General features: G+C 51.5%; 1 protein-coding gene across 6 annotated transcripts in view; it reads left to right on the top strand.

Annotated features, from left to right (window-relative positions):
• The window catches only part of SEPTIN9 (septin 9), a 255996-nt gene extending 235423 nt beyond the window's left edge, over nt 1–20573 (top strand). For all 6 annotated transcript variants that reach the window (XM_074971962.1, XM_074971966.1, XM_074971964.1 and 3 more), the window contains 5 exons: nt 5974–6091; nt 10643–10738; nt 12321–12417; nt 15740–15791; nt 17819–20573. In XM_074971962.1, coding sequence (XP_074828063.1) covers nt 5974–6091; nt 10643–10738; nt 12321–12417; nt 15740–15791; nt 17819–17948 — 493 coding nt within the window. In that variant the 3' untranslated portion in view covers nt 17949–20573. The remainder of the gene's footprint in view (nt 1–5973; nt 6092–10642; nt 10739–12320; nt 12418–15739; nt 15792–17818) is intronic.
• Nucleotides 20574–21006: the final 433 nt, after the last annotated feature.

Genomic DNA, 21006 nt, shown 5'->3' with positions numbered 1-21006 from the left:
ATGTTGCTATTTATAGCACACTAGCTCGAGCAGAGCGGGCATGCGTCTGTCTGCCTGTGCCGGAAAGCATCCTCCTAGCTTCTGTGCAAAAGCACCCTTTCTGGCGGTGGTGGGGGGAGCCCTGTGTGACTCCGCACAGGTGTTTTGCTCAGTGTACAAATCAGAAGATTTTATTCCTTGCTGCTAGTTAGATCTGGGACGCCACTGACAGGGTATATTCTGTGTTTCGTACTCTCAGTGGCTTTTATTCCTTAACTGCATTTTAAGGGAACAAGCAAGAGCCGAGTCTGCCCTACAATGTTCCTTCTAATTGTTTACATCCATGTGCGGAATGAATTTTATGTGCACCAATATGGAGGTGATGTGGGGCAGAGGGGTTCGAAGTGGGGAGGGAGCTCAGGGCTGGGGATGCAGGCTCTGGGGTGGGGCCGGGGATGAGAGGTTTGGGGTGTTGAAGGGGGCTCAGGGCTAAGGCAGAGAGTTGGGGTGTGGGGAGGTGAGGGCTCTAGTAGGGGATGAGGGGTTTGGGGTACAGGCTGCCACAGGGCTGAGGCGGGGAGAGAGGACTACCCCCAGCCCTCTTTCACCATGGCAACTCCGGGGCTGGGGCTGGGGGAGAGGTGCTTCTCCCTGCCACAGCCCTGTATGCCCCAACTTGTTCCCCGCCCACCCCCTACCTCTGTCCTCTCCAGGCCCCTGTGGCTGCGCGGCCCTTGATAGCCTGCTGCGTGGCCGCGCAGCTTAGAGGGAATTTTCCTGCCCGATCCCACCTATGCTAGCGAGCCCAGGTGTAGATCACTTGGAGGGGCCATACACAACCCCAGCAGTAATACTCCATTCCCTCCCCCACCCCCAAACTTTGTGGGGCTGAATAGTGGTCACTGAACAAAAAGGAAGGACAAGGTTTTATAGCCACCCAGTGTGTATATTTCAGCTCGGTGGAACAATCCCCCGCCACAGTTCCACTCAGCTGTGGCCTGTCCTCTTTCCCTAGAGGTCCCTTTGCCTGTGAGGCAAAGGCAGTTTCTCTTGTACATATTCAGTCACAGACCTGGCCTTCCAGAGATCATACTGGAAAAGAGTTAAAATATAATCTGTTGCCTCTTGTGAACTGCACCCACTGCCTGCTTATGACTCTGGAACGCAACACTGATCACAAGAGATTTTGCATGTTTTTGTACTGTGATCATCCATCTTTTCTTGCATGCTTTATTCAGTAGTGAAAAAGTTAATGTGAGAACCAAAATGGTCTTCCTTAGGTTCCAGAATCAGCTGCTTTGCTCCTTGCAATAGGGAGCTGGGGATGGACTACCTGAGGCTAGAGTAAGCCATCTCTTCCCACTGCTACTACAGTGGCCATGTCTATAGTGCACGTAATATCTATGAAAGGGTTAATTTGTGCGTAAGCCAGCTCCCAGTGCTAGTGACTTCTCAGGTGCATTGAGCCAATGAATTTTCATCTGCTTTAATATTTGTGACTTAGTCTAGAGCTAGAGCTTTCCTGGCTAGACTTCCAGTTAAAGGGCCTCCTTTGGGGAAAGTCCCACGGAACTGAATAGAAAATGGTATTTTTCTATAGAGTTCTTTTTAAACTGTCCAATAGAATATAGTAGCAAATTGTATAGGATGGTCCAAAAAACATAAAGAAAAATTATTTGCTCTCTGTGAAGTTCAGTTACTTCTCTAGAATTCTATTTGTTTAATCCCTGTGACTTTCATTTGATAGGAGAGTAATAGCATTTTCAAAGCACTTTATAAAGGCAGCCAATCAAGCTTTCTAACACCCTGTGTGGGAGGGAGGGAAGTGTTCCCTACATTAAAGGTGAGGGGACTGAGACAGAGGTTATACCATGTCTAAGACCACACACCTTTAAATTGTGTCAGTGGCAGAGCTGGGGTTTGGCTTCAAAAGACCTGGATCGTCTATCTTATTACTGGGCCCTGCTGCCTCTAGGCTCAGAGCTTGCCCTGTTTGCTCTGCTACTAACAGGGAGCTGTGTCAAAGTGTAAATCCCCAGCAGCCAGCCTGGCTGTCCTATGCCCTGTCCTGGTATCAAGCCTCGAAGCTGGAATGCTGCTCGCTGCAGTGGTGTAGGAAGAACTGCTGTTTGGGAAAGTCTGCTGACCTCGGTTCTCTAGCAGTCAGAGGAAAGAGCTCAGCAAGATGCCAGGAAGCTCTGCCGTGGGGACTCTGGGAAAGCACAGGGCCCCACAGTGCACAAAGCTTACTTTGTTTGGTCTCCTCTGACAGTGTCTTACTATGGGGGAAGGTGGGAGAGTGGGGGGGGAGGGTTACGGCTTCATGGATGCCCTAGGTCTACTGAGGTCAGACAGGGGACCTGGCTGATAATAGAGAAGAGTTTGCATCCCTGAGTCCTGCTGCTGACCCTTCAGTCAAAAGCCTCCTCACTGACGTACAGGTTCACACCCCAGCTTGTGAGAGAGCAGAAGCCGCAGCCAGCGGATTCAGTTAATGGGGTTTTAGAATGGTCACTATGGGCCAAATCCTCTGCTCAGTGGAGCTGCAGAGAATTAGACCCATAGATGCCTTTCCTCCCAACGAGTGTTACAATCAGCATGAGAATTCTTACGCCCACCACTGAAATGCAGCCACTTCTGGAGGGAGTCCTCTGCTGCAATGTTGCATCTGTGTAGGACAGGAAGTGGAGATGAATACCCTATTGAACTGAAACTTCAGTGCAGGGGGATTGAATTGGAATTCGTCTGCTATGATGGGGTAAAAATCTTCTGATAGACTCAGGGCCTTCTTTTCAAAGACCACACTGGGTGAATGCTGGGAGCAGTGCAGCCTGCCTTATTGGCTTGCATTTCTGCTCCTCCAGCCTCTCCTCTGGTCTTTCACACCATCTCACCATTGTTAGTGCAAGAGCCACCTTCTGGGCAATTCTTGCCACTTGGAGCAGCTTTTCTGTATCTCTCTGTCCCAAGTCTGCCTGTACCTCTCTCTGGAGAGATGCTGGTATTGCAGCTGTGTTGTTTGTCTAGAGCATCGAGGGGAAACCAGTCAGTGGAAGGACACTACAGATTGAAAGGTGTGTGGGGCTCTTAATGCTGTAAGACCCTTAAGATCAGAAAGGATTGGGACCTCTGTTTTAGGGCTTGTACGAAAGATAGCAGTGCCCCGTATTGCTGTACAGAAGCATTGCTGCACTGCTGAGCTAGAGGGAAAAGCATCAGTGACTGAGTCAGAGTGGGCTGGTGTTATGGGGAGGGAGATGATCGTAATCTTGCAGCTGTGTGGGCTCACTCAAGAGCACCTCCTCTGCCTCCTCAACCCAGTATTAAGTGTGCACAATCTCGTATATTGTACATAGGAGACTTCATGACTGGTCTTGGCCGTTAAGAATACCTCAGCACCAAGAGGAGATGCACTGCTGTTGCCCAGTCACCAAACCCCACTGGGATGGGCTAAGCATGGTGCATAGATGCCAGCAGATCCAAAGCTGTGCAGCTGGCTGATGTCGGAGCTGGGTGCAGATGGGGATGTGGGCTAGGTGTGGCTTGGCACGCTGCTGTTAGAGTAACAAAGGGCACCCTGGCCCCCTACGGCTCAGTGGACCAAGGCAGGCTCGATAACTGGGCTCCAACTTTTAAATCAGAGTTAAAATTCCAATGTACTTCTGATTGTGACTCAATCTGCATTGGCCACATACACATCCCCATCTTCCACCTAAAACAAAAGCTGATGAAAGAGGCAGGAACATGCTGTCGACGGGGGGAGAGACTTTTAAAGGGGAAAAGCTGTTTGAAAAATTGCAAGGAGAACAGGAGGGAAAGAAGTCCTTGGGGAGAGAAACATAAGAGTGATGCTTCCCAGGGGGGTTGGCAAATGTATTCTGCAGAGTTCCAAACAGCACTCTCCAACAGCAGTCTGCTCAGATGTGTCCTTGGGGGTTTCCTTTCCAAGCCAAACTAATTTCTTGTTTTCCTGGAGCTCAGGGCAATCTGTGACTGCAGAGTTTGTATTAGGACCTTGCTCTCCCTAATGCTAATGATGTGATCTCTAGGCTTTTTGATGTGTTTGCCCCACTCCCGCTGCTCTCTGTGCAGTAGAGAGACCACAACCTCTCTTGTGTTGAATCTCTCCATGTCCTCCATGCGTTGTGGCCACAGCTGCACTGTGGCCACCTGAATGTAGAAAAGGAATTCTAGCCTTGCACTGGCCACAAGGCATCTGAATGAGACAATGTTCGCAACTCAAAGCTAACTCCTGCCTTTCACAACTGAGATTGCTACAAAGCTTTGTGGCAATCCCAGTTGTGAAAGGCAGTGGCTAGCTAGCCTGGCTCCCAAGCGGGAAGTGGACTTGCCTGCCTGGGAGGTGAAAGGCTTTGAGTTGCCAATATTGTCTCCTTCTGTGAGTACAGAGGTGCCAGTCTCCCAGTTTACAGAATAGGACTGGGGTTTAGGAGAGCTGGTGTGTAGACCCAGTTCTGCCACTAAGTTGCTGTATGGCCTTGGGCAAGACATGTTGGCCGCTCCGTGCCTCAGTTTCCCCCACTGTACATTGGGGATAAATGCACCCCCATCTGTGAGGCAGGACAGCGAGGCAAGGATTGATTCATATGAAGTTGCATTAATTTAGTGTTCGCCCTTTGGCTCCAGCACTGGCCTGCCTGCGCCCTTTCCTCATACTCCCTGCCTCGACTTCTACCCTGGCGTGCTCTGGCCAGTTTCAAGCAGGCAGATTCCTTGGGATTTCCCTCACCCAAGGGGCTTCAGTGCTTGTAAAGTGTCCCTGTATCCAGGCACTATACATGACACTGCGCTCGCTTCTTTACAGTAGCTTGTTCTTCTTACCACTCTGCTTCCCAAGCTGGCTGGGGCCTCTCAGCCCCATGGCAATGGCTTATCTCCCTGGCATCATGTCTGGCTGCCTGATGAGGTAGTTGGAGCGGGCAGGGGGATCATGCCTCACTCAGACCAACACAACTAGCTGCAAATCCAAATACCCAACTTGTGTTTGTTCTTTGCAAGGGGCAGGAGTGTTCTGGACCCCAGCAGCATCTGGGCCAAAAGAAACAATCCTGGCCTTGTGTTCCAGCAGTTTGCTCGGGTGGATGGAGTTAGCTCCCTTAAGCTGCTGGCCAGCTGTTAACGAGACTTGAGGCCACTCTTGGTTTTAGACAGCCTTCTAGCTGGGATCTTAAGAAGGACAATCATTTGGGTTGTGAATTCCTTGTAGCTTTGGGGCATCTGTTTTTCCCTTCATGCTTCATGTCCTCGCTAACCCCGCTGTGGAAGTAGAGTAATCTGTCCCACTGCTGCTGCTCAGTGTGGGCATTAACCAAGTCATGCTTTGTATCTGCACTGGCCGGTCTGTCGTTTTGGGTGAAATTCACCCCTGTGCAGAGGGGTCAGTACAAAGCGTGTGGTCCACAGGCCAGTTACTCTGCGCGCGGGGGTGAGGGATGGGGGGTAGGGGGAAGGGTCATGATTCCACTTCATTCTGATCAGGTGCCAGGATGGGCAAAGTTTTATACAATGGGTCACCCTTAAACTGTCCAGTTCCATTGCACAAGGAAGGCAGGATGGCTTAGCAGACCAAACCCAGCCAGGAATGCCTGAGTGCTGATCCCGGCTCTGCGAGAGACTTGTGTAGCCGTGACAAGTTCCTTAAAATCCTCTGTGGCTGAGAATCCCCATGAAGATAAAAATCCTCTCCTTCTTCACGGAGTGTGGAGGGTTAATAATTGATTGCAGGGCACTTGGAAAATGGAACCTGGCATGTTTCGGTATTTGTGTCCACAAAGCATGTGTCTGTCTCTATCCCCCTCTCATGCTTTTAAGAAAATGTTGATTAGAGAGGGATGTTCTCCAGCGTTACAAAATTACTCCCCCGCTTCCCTAGGCTCTAAATACCCTTTCTGTTCTGGGGATTCTCCCCCTGAAACAGCCCCTACGTCGCTACTGTTGAAGTCTGATTCCCTTTCTTCTCTGCTGTGCTTTTAGCCTCCGACCGCTAGATATCGAATTCATGAGACGCCTGAGCAAAGTGGTTAACATCGTGCCAGTCATCGCCAAAGCCGACACGTTAACGCTGGAGGAGAGAGACTACTTCAAAAAAAGGGTAAGGGGATGGCAGCCACTCCCCAGCCGGCACTTCTTCTCCCTCCCTCCCTACCTCCCTTCCCCACCGCCCCCTGCAGGGCTGCAAAGCCTAAGGGCTGGCCTGGAGCCCAGAGCATTCCTTAGGCTGCAGCTCTGAGTGATCCCATGTGGCAGGAGGAAGGGCCTTCGCCTCCAAACAGTTCCTTGTGTTTCCCTTGGATCTCTGTCAGCTCACAATGGATTTCAAGCTCTTGGTCTCCCTCTGCATGGCTGTTTTATTTTTTCCCCCCAGGCTGTTTTTATGGTTTTTAGGAGGCCGGTCCTGCTGTATGTCGAGCCTCTAAGCTCTTTTTGGGGAGCTCATATTACTGCACAGCATCCTGCAATGATACAGAATCCAGGCCAAAATGTATGCATGCTGAGGTCCGCTTTGAGATTGACGGGGGAAGCAAACCGTGCAGTTCCCTTGATTGCATCAGCTGGAGGTTGGTGAGGTGGGGAGCCCATAAGAGGCTGTCTCAGTCTACAGCCAAGCGTGCTGTTTCCTCGTGGTGCCGCTGCTTTGCTTTGGCTTTCAAAGGGCTATAAATCCAATAATATGACCAACGATTTTGCTGCAGGCGTGATGGTCTCAGCATGCGCTGCAGAAATAAGCAAGCCACCAGTCGCCTCTTGGATTGCTGCTTCTCGAGTCTGAATTGCCATTCTGAGCATGAATAGCCTGGGTTTTGCCAACCCAATAGCTCAGCCAGCGTTCCATAAATACCCCCGCGGAATGCAGCGAGGCTGACGCAGGAAGGAAACGGGCAAGGGGCGGAGTCAGGTAAATGGCAGGGAAAGGGGTCTCAGGGTTGTCCGGCTGACTTCAGGATGTCCTGGTCCTCTAGTCCGGCATTAACCCATAAGAGCCCAGCGGAGAGGGAGGCTTTGCATGTGGTAGCAAATAGCTTGAGGTGAAAGGGTTCGTTGTAAATCCAGGCTCAAGGCAGTGAAGGAAAATATGAAGCACAGCTAAATCCACATGCTCAAATGTCTCCATAAGCATCTGACTTGGAGCAACAGAAGCAAAGAGATTCCCAGTTTGATTTCAGCCCATTCTTACCTTGGGCAATATAGCAAGCTATGCGGAGAGGGTTTGCTAACATTCTGCCTGGGGAGGGACTCTCGGGGTGGTGGGGAGAGCACAGATTGCCGTATCCAGGTCACCGGGGGATGCTGTGGGCTGTGGAGAGAGGCTACAGGGCTCTGAAGCCTGCCTGGCTGTAGTCTTACTCAAAGCATCGCTGCGGAAGGGGAGGAGCTGCCCTGCTCACTGAACGTCATCCACCGGCTGGGGTTCAGAGCTGGCTTGAGCATCCCCTTGTCCCATCCATGGGAGCGAGGGCCATGAATTGAAACCACCAATCTGACCTGGGCGGGGGGGTTGAATCCAAATTTCACAGCTGAATCCATTCTACAGAGGACCAAGCAAAGTTCTGGAAATGGAGCCAAATCTTGTGGCCCAGCCCAGGCTGCACGTTATCAGCATCCCGTGCTCTCGGGGACAAGTGAGGAGCTGTTGCAGTCAGGGGAAGGGTTGTAACGACCGACGGTCTAGCCTGCTGTAGTCTGGTCTTTCCCGATGACTTTTCCACATGCCGTTTGCTCAGTTCAGAAGTTACAAGGCGCGTGCACGCGTATGTGTCGCTCCCTCTCCGTCTGCCTAGCTGCTGGAGCTAGAGTCAGTCTGGAATCTGAAAATCCAGCTTGGCTCCCTGTGCCTCAGATATCATCCTTGGCAATAAAAGCTGAGCTCGGAACTGAGCTGACAATGTTGTTGACGCGTCAGGCGCAATAGAATCCAGCTGGCTCTCCTGGTGCCGTATTGGCTTTGCAGTTAATGGACTAAACTTGGATTTGTCAAGGAAGCAGGAACAGATAGAACTTGAAGACTCAGCAAATTTTCCCCTCCGCTGTTTCAGCCCTGTACCACGCTATTCACTCTAATTGGGTGGCAGGGGTGTCTCTGAGCAGCACTGGCCCATGGTAGCAGGAAGGCGGGGTAAGAAGTTCCTTCTTTTTATTGAGTTACATTTTTGATTATAACCAGACTCTGAAAATCCTTCCCAAAGGGAGGTGAAAAATGTAACTAAGTTGGTCTATGCGCCATGTGAGACTGGACACCTTGAACCCCATCCTCAACGGGCTCCAACGGAACCAGCCAGCAGCTCTGGATCCTCAGCTGATGTAAATCAGGAGATAGCGGAGCTGGGCTGTTTTACACCAGCTGAGGATCTGGCCCCCCCAGTGGTCCGATATGGCTCTGGCAATAGTGGTTAGGCGTGTGTGAGTGTGTCTCTCTCTAGATCTATACACACATGCACAGCTGTAATATGCAATGGCCTCATCTGCATTAGGTGGTAGTGTATTGGAAGGTGATTTAGCTGGAACTGCCTTTAAACTCTGCTTTCTGGCCCGTTGTAGCTTAGTGGTGATGGAGCATTAACCACCAGTGGCTGTCTTGTACCCATTCAGATCTCAGTAGGTCCAGATTCTGTTCTCTCTTAAGTTGGGATAATTCCCATGGGCTGGGTGGCATTATTCCAGATTTATGCCAGTGCTCTGTTAACTTGCACCAAAGTGGAGTCCAAAGACCTGCACAGTCGTTCCTTCCCACATTAAAGCCAAGCCTGCTCCTGAAACCGCAGCATGTCTTTGCTGGTGTTACGTGACTCCCCCGCCCACAAGAATGGAGGGTGCTCTCAGGTGGGGAAGTTTGTCAGAGTGGATGTTTCTGGCTTGGGAGAGGGGGTTCACTTCCCCTGAAATGCAGGGCTGATCTAGAGCCAGTGCCAGCCTCATGGCACTGGCATCATTCAGACTTGGATTCAAACATGAGTTTTCTTCAAGACAAACGACACAGGTGTGTTCTGGTGCTGATGGCACCCGAATCTCCCTCCAGGAACCTGGTATCAGTGTGTGTCTAATGCATGCACCACAGCGAGATGTTCACAGCACTGGGGAGTGTGGGCCAGCACACCCTGCACACACCCCTTGGTGTCAGGGTTGCTAATTCCGTGCACATTACAGGATTCAGGAGCTTGAAAATCCCTGACACTGATGCCCGGTTGGATTCAGGAGCTGAAAATCTGCCCTTCTTCCCGGGTGCTGGTGCAGTGCTAGTGCTTGGTTTAAAACCGACACCGATCTGGACTAACAGACCGTCCCCCTATCTGGGTAGGATGCTCTGCCCTTTAGGCCTGGTGTGGAGGAGGGAATGACATCACTGTTGAATGACCCAATGCTACGGTCTGCTTAAGGCAGTGAGGAGCAGTGTATGGTGTGCCAAGGGGAGTATGAGCACCCCTCCACCTCAAGCCCATGGATCTGGGGGAGGGAGTGGCTGAGTAGGTGGCGGAGGATCAGCCCGGTGTCTAACAGGGGAGAACCTTTTGATGTTGTCTCAGACACATAGCAGATCCCAGGCTGCAAAGTGAGGCTCCCTCAGAGCAAGTCTCCTGACAGATGGTTTGTTTGCAACTGAAATAGGTTTCCGAGACCCCATTCCAGGCTCTTCAGCCCCTGGGGCTTGGGTGTCGCTGCTCCACTGTGCTTCTCGGCGCGGGGTGCCTCTTTCCTGTGGTGTTATCCTGTGTGGGGTCCATGGTGGCATAACCCACTGATCAATGTTTGTCTGTCTTCCTCTGAGCTTGATCCCCAGAGGATGGGAGTCTGTTACGCTGCCCAGCTACTGAACACAACCCTCAAGAGCCTGCAGCTTTAGCTCATGCTTTCAGCTCTGGAAGCTGCTGGCTTGGTTTGCCAGGTATCAGCCAAGATGACTACCGTTGCAGTGGCCAATGCCATTGAACACCATGGTTTTCTCCCCACGGTGTCAGGCTGGACAGAGGCGCACTGTTCTCATTCATGGCCAGCTGCAGCGCCTATCTGAAGGGATAGAAAGAGCAAGTTCGTGCATCTACACTTCACTGAGCTGTGTGTTCCTGCCCCCATGTGACCCCTCTCAGGATATGCAGCACAAGATCTGGGGTTCCTCTTCCAGGGAATGTGAGCAAGACACAAATACCAGAAAGTGACTTGCTAGCTTACTCTGGAGCACCCAAACTTGCCCACCTCCAAGTCTCAGGAGCATGTGCCTGGGAGGTGCACGGTCGCCCTGACTTGCTGCCCATGGTGCAGGCTGTCACTACCCTTTGTCTTTTTAATGTGAAGGCGGGGTCCAGCTTGCAATGCTTCATCTTGGTCTGTGTGGCCTTCTGCTCCGCTCAGAGATGGACGCTATCCTGGGGGCGGTGGGGTGATGGAGAGACGATCTTCTAGAACTTCATGGGCTGCACTTCAGGCTGGGTGGATATTTAGCACTGAAACTCGCATCCTTCACTGAGCAGTAAGGAGGGGAGGGGACGCAAGGTTGCCTGGCTAGTTCCAAGCTGGAAAGGGCTTCGAGTTGTTCTATGGCCATTCAGTATTGCGCAGGGTGCAGCCTTGCTATGCTGCCGGGGAGGCTGAAAGGCAGCAGCCGTGGTCATGGAGTCTAACATGGTGTCCTTTCCATGTCCGTCTTCTTCAGATCACGGCCGACCTGCTCTCCAATGACATCGACGTGTATCCCCAGAAGGAGTTTGACGAAGACTCCGAGGACCGGCTTGTGAATGAGAAATTCAGAGTGAGTGGATGGTGCTTTTGTCCTGTAGCACTGTGGCCCAGAGCTCTTCAGGCTGGGCCCTACGGCTCCAAAGGCTTGTGAAGATTTTGGGGGGTTCAGCAAAGTGCCTGTATTTCCTTTCCAAGGCTGGTGCACTTTACCTCTGTTTGTGCACAGAGACTGGAGACAATATAGAAAGAGTGGGTGGGAGATTTGCTCCCCAGGTTATGAGAATTGCCTGATTTCAGCCATAGCCTGGGATGCTGAGCCCCATCCTTCTGGCAGCGGGCTGGCTGGGTGTTTGCTGCACTTCCCTCCACAGGGATAGGAAAGTAGGTAGAGTGGCCTTCCTTCCTGTGTTGTGTCCCTGACACCGTTGGTCTGGGCCTTGGGGAATGTTGGCTGTTGCTGCACTCAGAGGAGCAAGCGAAGGCTTCCTGCAGCTGGCGTTTGGGGGCTGGGGCTGTGACTTGTTTCCAGACGGCTCATTGAGAACTGGCCTGGCTGTTAGAGTCTGGCTCCCTAAATGTGACATGCTGGACGATGGTATTTGCCCAACAAGGGCCCTGGGAGCAAAGCCAGGCTGGGGAGCTAGGCTAGGAAGAGGAGGGCTCTGAATGAGAACGTTTCCCAGCCCTTTGCCACCCACTGGTATTTTCTGACTCCGAGGTGTGATGGCTGGCAGTGGGGCAGCCATTAGTGATGGGCTAGTGTCATCTTTCTGCCACTCTTTGAAGCCCTCCTGCCCTTTGAGGTGTCGCTGCAGTTTCCTCCTAGGCTATGATTCTCCCTCAGCAGCCCTTAACAAGTGGGCAGGGGAGCCCCTCCGCACTGTTGCACTGCGCTGTTGCCAAGCCATGTGCAGGTGATGCCCTTTTCCTGCTGCGCTCTGGGTGGAGGCATCCTGTTCTCTGAAGAGCATTTCCCTCTGGCAGCACTATTGATTGAAGGTTTTAAATAGTAAGAGATAGCAGAGAGGGACACGATTGGAAGGGAGTGGCCAGGATAGAGATGCATTGGCAGATTTTTATTGGTGTCTGCGATTGGAGCAGCAGTGGGTGCTGCAACAAATGGTGCTCACAGCATTCACAGAACTGTGTGTGAGGCCCTTCCCAGCACTTGCTGAGGTGATGCATCCCCTCACTTCGATTTTTGAAAGCCCCCAATCCCCTATTTTTAGTCCTGTCTGCCTGCCGTGTTTCAGAGAGCTACCACCAGTCTCCCAAAGGGAAGCCGAGGAAGCCTGTCCCTTCTTGGGAGAGCAGCTGCTGTCAGGTTGGCCCCACACATGGCGGCGGTGATGTATCTAGCCTCCGTTGCTGTGCTGAAGATGCATCGCCCCCATTAAAGTGCAGTGGAAACAGATAAGTCGAACCTATGGAGATGTTCCTGTGAAACTCTTCAGTAAAAAATCCCCTCTGCAGATTTCTCCGGAGGCTAGACCTACAGCCCAGAGACCAGAGCTCTTAGACACGTACCATAACTGCTTTGCCTGCTGGGCTGGCTGTGGATTATCTTACCCAAGGCCACTCCGTCCAGTTGGTTTACCTGCTGGCTTCCAGGATGAAGCCGTTAACCTGTGTGCTATGCTCTGTCCCTCCAGGAAATGATTCCGTTTGCAGTGGTGGGCAGTGACCAGGAATACCAGGTTAACGGGAGAAGAATTCTTGGAAGGAAAACAAAGTGGGGCACCATTGAAGGTAGGGGCTGTCGTTGTTTGCCCCCCACCCCCTTGTCTGTTTTCTGCAGTGTTTGAACGGGAAGTCAAAAGGCGGTAATTGGAAGCATGTGCAATATGTGGATAGAGCGCGCACCACTGCCCTCTACAGAACAGAACTGGACCCTGCTCTAGTGTTTGCGATGGGAGTGGCTCTTGAAAGCCTCATGGCACGGCAGAGCCTGGGCCAAGCATCCCAGAGCTGGGGGTCTCATCCCAGAGCAGTCTGTGTGAAATTGCTCTGGCAGCTCTCCATCTGCAGAGAAGCAGACACGTGTGAGGTTCCCTCCAGTACGGTGTTGGGGCCCTACAGAGGAGATTACACGGCTGCTGTTGATGGGGAAGCACTGGTGTTTGATAAGTGGTCATAAGGAAGGCAGTATGGCCCAGTGGTTAGGGCACCAGGCTCGAGTCCAGGAGACCTGGGTTCTGTTTCTCGCTCTGCCACTGAGCTGCTGTGACCTTGAGCAAGCCACTGCCACTCCCGGAACCTGTCTCCCCTCTTCCCGCTTTCTCTGTCTTGTCTGTTTAGACTGTAAGCTCGTTGGAGCAGGCAGTGTCTTAGTGTGTACATGCCTAGCACAATGGAGCCTGATCTCAGCGGAGGCCAGTGAAGGTGCTACTGTAATACAGATCAAGAGCTCCCCTTCCTACACATCCCACTCTGGGATTGAGGGTGAGAGCAGGGTCATTTCTGAGCCCTTTCATTGTTCTCCTGACCGCTGGTTAGGAGGGGAGGATCCTCCACTGCTCCCGCTGTTTTCCTTTCTGTTGTCTCCCTTCTCACCTGTCTTCTGCCCCAATGCCAGCATCTTTCTCTTGTTCAACAACTGCCCCAAAGGAGGGGCCTGGCTGTGGGAGTGCCATGTAAGTGTGGAGATTCTCTTAACAGGCTCTAGAAATCTCCATTTCCCTAGCCTGCAGTCATTGATGGTGCAGTTGAGCCTGGAAATCTGGAGTCCAAGGTGACCTGAAACTTCCACTTTCTGATGGAGAAAGACGGGAAGGGAGTGCGTGAGGGGATGGGGATTCCGCGTGCATTTTCCATCAGAATCATCTGGTCTGCCCTGAAGACTAGAGAACAGGGAGGAGAGGATGATATTCTAAGAGCTATTGTGGGGGTTGGGCTGTCCCTTGTTTAACTACAAGGGCCAGCATACACTGGAGAGAGCAGGCCTTTGTTACATATTCACCCCCTCTATCTCTGCAAGGTCCTAGAGCTCCCTACACCCATCTCTGCTGCCTCCCAATGATTCTCCAGAAAAGACTGGACATGTCTGCTATCGCTGAGGAGGAGAGTGTGCCCGTTAGGAGGTGGCATTCCCATTTGGCAGCTTTTATCTGTCCAAAGGAGCAAAAATGGGCACAGCCCCAATTTAGGACTTTTTTTTTTTTGCAAGTCACGTTCAGTGGATTCAACTGCACTCGCAGTAGCCACTAGTGCTCAGTTGGGACTAGTGTACGACTTTCTCTGCCCCACGGAATAGTCTCCACCCACCTATCCCCATCCCCTAATCCGCAGAGGCTGGGAGTGACGGATACTGAGTGGTGACATCTTTTGCCTCTCTGAAAACGCTGGGATCAAGTTGAGTGGGGGCAGGGCCCTTCTTCCCAGCCCCCTCTCTCCTGCCCATCCCACCGGTGCCTGCAGGGGGCGCACAGCCCTTTTTGAGTCTTGCTGCTTCATGAAAGGGCACACAAATGGCCATGTCCAGCTCCTCAGGCCCTCCCTGCCTTACATCTGGAAGGAACCCTCCATGCACCAAGCCCCGGTCTCCTCAATTGCTGCAGGAGCCTGAAACCGAATGCTTGGCTGCCGGCGGGGGAGGGCGTCTGTGCAGACGGGCCGCCTCTCAGCACCCGCTGGGGCGTTTGAATCGTCCTTCTGTCCCGGACTCTCACAGGATTTGTTCTTCTCTCTTCCCCAACATGTGCTGCATCTTCCTTTCTTCCTCCTCTTCCCCTCTGCCTTCCTCTTTTTTTTTCCCCTCCCTTCTTTCCTTCCACAGTCAGTCTCCCGCCAGCATTTCATTGGGGAAGCCTACCTCTATCAGTGCGACACATGCTCTGCTCTCGGTAGCTAGGATCCCAGAGGCACAGTCCATGTGATTTCACTGCTCCCTCCCTCTCTTCTCCCCCCTCCTTCCATTTCAGAGCTTTTTCTGATTTTACGATTCTTTTTATAGAAATCCTATTTCGAGTAAGCACTTAACAAAGATGCCAAAGGAACCCATTTTATTTTAAACCCTTGGATGCCCTCTTGTGGCTAGTTCTTGGTAACTCTCGGGGCTTGGCAGTGATGGTCCTGGCTGGGTTTGTAAGAAATGCTGGTCATCCTTCAGGTGTGAGGTATCTGCCTTCAGTATAGGGAGACTCAAGGACCCAATGTTTGCCATTGGTTATGTGGCAGAAATAGTGTTGTTAATCTGCTTGCTATTTGAGCATTGTGTTCAGCCATGTAGAAAACAAAGGGGAAGACGCTTTCCTTGGCCCAGGGATCTGTCCCTCTGAATTAGACCAACAGCACCGTTCAAACACACCATGTGCTGAGAGCAGGACACAGGATGATCAGACAGCACAGTGACCTTTTTTCAAGGCTTTTTGCTCCACACCGCTTTTAATCCGAACAGTCCCAATAGTAGATCATGTCATTCCACAGCATGAATCAAGATTGGGGGGAGGGGCGGACTAAGGCACAGCGATCTGCTCCAGGTCCCACTGGAAGTCTGGGGTAAAGCCAGGATTTGAATCCAGGGCTACTGAGTCACAGTCCAGGGCCTTAACCACAAAACCATCCTTCCCTTCGCCTTTCCAGTTACCCCCAGCCATCTCGGGAGACACTTACGTTGAAACAGGTTCGTTGTTTGCGAGGAGTCAGTTGGTGCCCCTTGCCTGGGTGACGCAGTGAAGTGGTAGTGGACTTGCACTGGAGGGTGTTCACTCCAGCAGCAAGTGAGCGTGAGCAGACGAAGCAGACACGAAAGCTCTTCCTGTCTCTTACAAGCTGCTCTTTAGGCAGGTAACAGCTAATGAGCCTCTGTGTAAATATCCTGGCTTATGATGGTGAAGAGGCTTTTCCTCATGACAGGCAAACATTGATTTTAAGCCCGTGGAATCCCTCAGCTGAGTGATCCTTCTGCTGGGCTGAAGCCCCTGCTCCAGGCTGTTTGTGCCCACCGTGCACTGGTGTTGATTCTGAAACAAAAGGCAGAGTCCCGCTTGTCCTGAAATTGCTGGCTTGCTCAGGAAATGTGGCTGTGTTCTGGGCTGTGCCCTAACGGTTTGCCTCCTCTTCTCCTTTCCAGTTGAGAACACGACACACTGTGAGTTTGCTTATCTGCGGGATCTCCTGATCAGGTCGGTATAACTGCTCTTGGGTGAGAAAGAGACGCCATTGTTGTATTCGTGTCACTTCTGCCAGCAGGTGGCATCAAAGGGAAGGGAAGAGCTCAGCAGTTGCTTGGGGCATGAGCTGCTTTATCCTCTCTGCCTTTGCTTCTTGCAGACCACAGAAGCAACAGCTGCTGTGTAACCCGTAGCCTCTTGAATGAGGACGTGAACTAGGGGGCTTCCTGGGTGCACTGGCCAGCAGAAGTTAGGGAGTAGGGAATGGGAAGGGAGTCCTGCTGTCAGACTAGCAATACCCACCATAGAGGTATCCCAAAGATTGCTTCAGGCCCAGTGTTTTCTGCATCACTGTGCCAGCTGCCTATTGCCACCATACACCTCCGTGCCCTCCAGTTGGCTGCTGTAGCACTGGGCTCATACTAGTGAGTGGAATCCCAGGTGTGGTTCCCTACAGTAGCAAAGGTGATGCTCTAAACCCCATTTAAACCCTTCTGAAGAGTAACCACTTCCAGGCCTAAAACTTCCTGCACAAATAAGACTAGTCCCTGCAGTCACGCCAGCTAGGGTAAAGAGATAAGGGGCGTTGGACCTTGTGTATCATGGCTTAAGTTGATTGCCAGCTTGGATTGGGGGAAAACTTCCCCTCCTGATATATGGATTCTAGGAATTCCAGGCTTCTCCCTGAAGCCCCTAGCACTGATCACTGCTGGAGATATTACACTGGAGTCCAGGGGCCATCTGGTCAGCTCCTGTGTGAAAGACATGACTGGCACGCCACCTGACTTTGAGACGGGCCAGCCTGCTGTTTGGGTGTGAGTCACGTTGCTCTCAGAAGTGCTTTTCAGACTAAAGGGTGGGCGGCAAGCTGAGAGAGGGTGTGCCGGTTGCAGAGTTGTGCGTAAGGGCTCCTGTGAGAGGAAAAGCCTCCTCCACTGGTAGCAAAGCTGCAGAGAGCTCTGAACTGGGGAAACCTGTGGCAGCCATTCCCTGCCAATGCAGGCTGTTTAGCTGAGCGTATTCCACCACTCCCCATAACCCCCTCTAGGCAGTCAGCCCTGAGGTATGGGCTTCCCCCCACCCTGCAAATAGTGTGTAAGGTGCAATACCTCCCCTGTGAGCCAGGCTAGATCTGCCTGGAGCCTTTCCTCCAACAGTAATCCCACGGCCAAGCCCTTCCTTCCTGGATCACCTGTCAATGCCCTCCTCAGAACAACAGGGAATCGAGAGAAACTGAGAGTTGTGGAGAGGGGGCTGATCAAAGCTCTGTGCTACCACCTCTTCTCCCATATGAGTGATTCCTCCCACAGGGGAATGGAAAGCCAAGCTGCTTTTGTCTGTCCCCCCCGGTTATCAAAGTTTCCCTGAGTCAATAGCTCATCAGGCCAAAGTGGTTAAGGCACATCTGTTTCCTACCCCACGGCACCCAGGGGCGATCTGGCCAGCATCGCCTCCTACTGCCTTTAGCAGATGAGGGCCCATTTGGGGGCCTGGTGCACTGAAAGTGGTCTTTGCATGAGATTGAGCAAGACTTGAACCCATGACTTTCAGAATTGTACTTGACTGTCTTAACCACTCAGCTACTGCACTTCATGGGGGGAGGGGTAGATGCAGAGGTTAGGGGAGTGAGAAAGGCAGTACTCTTCCAAGACCTGCCTACACTGTAAGCTGTGCCCACTGGAGATGCTCCGCCTACTCGCAGTCTGCAGAGCGTCAAAATATGAGCCTGTAGGCTCTTTGGGCTGGGCTCCCTGTAGAGGGGACCACACACATCCGTAGGCCCCCACCTTGGGGCACTTTGAATGAACAGAGGCAGTTGGTATCTCTCAGAGCTGTTGTTCCATCTGCATCAGCTACATTGGGGTCACATTCTCGAGGTTCCAGGAGTAACCAGAAGGGCGAGAGACCTTGAAATTGCGGGGCCTGAGGTGGCAGCATGGAAGAGGTGGTGGCAGACTCTGCTGCCGTGAAAGCCCCATTGTGGGGCTACGCATCTGCGCACAGAGATCTCATTTAACCGGCTTCTCTGCTTCCCTCAGGACACACATGCAGAACATCAAGGACATTACCAGCGGCTTCCACTTTGAAGCCTACAGAGTGAAGCGGCTGAACGAGGGCCGGAGCGCGCTCTCCAACGGCGTGGCCGACCAGGAGGCCAATGAAATGTAACCGTCTCTCTCCGTCGCCAGGACCCAACGCGCTCGCGCTCTCATTTCTTCCCCTACCCCCTTTATTTTTATATAATTCTTCTGCCACCGTCCTCCTCCCCCGCGCTGCCCATGTTAACTGACCAAGTAACCTGATGCCGTATCTATCATCAAGAGCGTGGTGACTGCCAGTCCCCTGGCGCGGCCTGCCCCGTAGCGCAGGGGTTCCGTTCTCAGCTCCCGTTGGGCTTAGTGAGGGGCGGCTGGGTGGTTGGACAGGAAGGCCGGGGAGGGAGTGAGGGGAGGGGAGGAGATGACTGTCCCAAGTCAGAAGTCAGTCTCTATTTATTCTCTAACACTAGCCCAAAGCATAATCCCTGGGTAGGTGGAAGATCCCCCTCCTCGCAAAGGCCTGCTCTAACTCACTCCACCTGGCTTCACCAGGAGCTGGAGGGTTGCTTTATAATGAAATCCAAGCCAGGAGATAGGGGAGAGTCTCTCTCTTCTTGCTCACAGAAGCCAATCATGAAATGAATCTGATTTCTCTCTTCTCCGTGTCTTGAAACGGCGCCATGGAGTGGGGCGCGGGGACTGACCTTACTGCCACGCATCATGTCTGTAAAGATAGTTGGAACCAGATGGCTTTACCCTGCATCATGTGGCTCTTTTATTTTCTTCTCCGTCCATTGAAGGCAAGGCTTTCTCTAAGTAAACATGGCCTTCGTAAGCAAGGTGCGGGCATGTGGATGGAAAGGGAAAGTGATCACAAGCTTACGTCTGCCGCCTCTCTTCTGCCCCCAGCCCTGTGCCTAGCCAACTCACTCACCCCACTCCCTGTCACCTGCAATAAGCCAGGAATGCCATGGGGTGACTCACGGATCTCTAAATCTCGGCCCGCTCTGAGAGAAGTGCCTTTGAATTCAGCTCCCATGCAATAGCTAGTTTCTCTGTGCAGCCTGCCAAATGCCTGTTGAGATTGACTCTTCAGAGATTCTTCTTCCCAGCTTTTCCCCCACTTCTTCCCTCTCACTCAGTGCTTGGACCATACCTATGGCTGGTTTCCTGGGAACACTTGGTGTATTTATTTTTAATTCAGTGTCTTTGTTGAAGGCTCAGAATACGTTTGTGTGTGTGAAGGGGGCTGAGAACAGAACCATCTCTGCAAAGCACGGGCAGGGGGCCGGAATTCTTTGTATTGTGTGACTTGTGTGTTTTATTAGGTTTTAAATAAGCCAGAGGAGGCTGTTGAATCAATTTGTTTTATTCCTTTACCTGGGCAACTTATATGTACATAGCCAGTTCCTTAATCTGGCTAATGCTTTCTCTTGAGAACCATGTGCACGCACACAGATCGAGCCCCGCATGCCACACGCTTGTTAGAAGCCTTCAGCTGTAAGAAAGGCTAAACTGGTATCTCACGCAAGCTTTGTAGTATAGGGTCCCTGATCCCCAACATGGTCTGTTGACTTAGATCAGCTACCGTAAACGCCAAGTGTGCTTAAATGAAACTCCATGCATGGGGCCAATCCAGCAGGGACAGAACCACCCATGTGCAAGTCGATCTTGGAGCAGAGATCCAACTGCCCAACTTCGACTTCTGTCTAAAAACCCAGCCCCAAGACAGATTCTGGTGTCTGCCCAACATCACTTTTCTGACCCCCCCCCCCCCCCCATGGAGGTGTAAGACTGTGCCCAGATTGTCTCCTCTTGGTGCTCCCACAAAATGGCAAAGGTGTCCCAACTTCCAGCCTCACAGAGACACCTGCAGAGCCCCCCGAACCCCCTGAGGGATGAGACCAGTTACATGTTTACAGGCGGTAAGAAGGTTTTGAAGAGGGATGCTGCTCTCATCTTGATTCAGAGGCCCGCATGCTCTTCTGCATCAGTGGAGTATCTGCAGACTGCTGCTCCCCACACATCACTCTTCAGAGACCCAGCCATAGAGTCTGCTCAGGGCTGCATCCCTCCACGCCATTTCCAGCTGTCTTACTGTCCATGCCAGGCCGGTAACAGGAACCAGTTACAGGCTAGCAGGGCCCAATTCTGCATGATAGCAGAGGGAAGTAGCATCTTGCAAGATCGCCCCCCCTTCATGCCTGCATGGGCAGATGTTCTATATGGTGGGTGTGGTTATGGGACACATGAATGTGTCTGTGCAGGTGTGTTTGCCTTGCAGGTAAAATCTGTACTCCCCTTTAACTCTGTTTCACCCCCCTCCTGGAAAAAAGTAGGAATTTTTACAGAGCTGTGTTAAGTTGAGGAAAATGAATTATTTACTTGCTGACTTGCTATATTTTAGCAAAAACAAAATATTGTGTATTAACTGAAAAGCATATGTATTTCAAGTGTTAAAAAGACTATTCAAGGGGAGGGTAGAAAGTCTTTTCTGCGTGATGCACTTCTGCAAATATCACCATCTTAAACTCCTTTCCTAGACAGTATCTCAAGCTGGGCCAAGCAAGACATGCCGCTTTCTCCTTTGTAATCTAATTTTTGGAAAAAAAAATGTTTAAAAAAATTAATCCAGATCTATTAAATATGGCCTTTTGGGTGTTATATGCATTATGACAAATTTAGTCCTTTTTTGTATAAATAATAGTGTTTAATATGTATTTCCCAAAATAAATGTTTCAAATGCAGATGGAAAGAGGCTTACTTGGAAATGTTCGGTTTGTTTGTTTGTTTGTTTGTTTGTTTGTTTGTTTGTTTGTTTTTTCAGAGCCACACAACCTCAGGAAGTTTGATCTTGTGTCGGATCTTTTACTATGCAAGGACATTTCTTCCTGAAGGCAAACTCAGGGGCTGCAGGGATTGTGTTAGGGTCTCTGTAGGAAGTGCTCTTCTTTGAATTGCTAAGGTTCCAGTGCCACCATGCTGGGATATTTGGGGTGTCACTTTTGAATATGATAAAAGAGGTCCTGTGGTTAATAAAGATCCCTCTGGTCCTTTCAACAATAATAATATTGGGCCAGATCTGGGATATAAGTGGAGATGTTGGATGCTAAGCAGGCTTAAAAATCGGAACAGGGAGCCACAGCATCCTAGCCAAATTCTATTATGGGTGACCGACCTACCTCAGT

This window comes from Natator depressus, chromosome 14 (genome assembly GCF_965152275.1).
Source record: "Natator depressus isolate rNatDep1 chromosome 14, rNatDep2.hap1, whole genome shotgun sequence".
Lineage (NCBI taxonomy): Eukaryota > Metazoa > Chordata > Testudines > Cheloniidae > Natator > Natator depressus.
The sequence above is the reverse complement of the archived record's forward strand: the minus strand, read 5'-3'. Positions and strand labels throughout refer to the sequence as shown.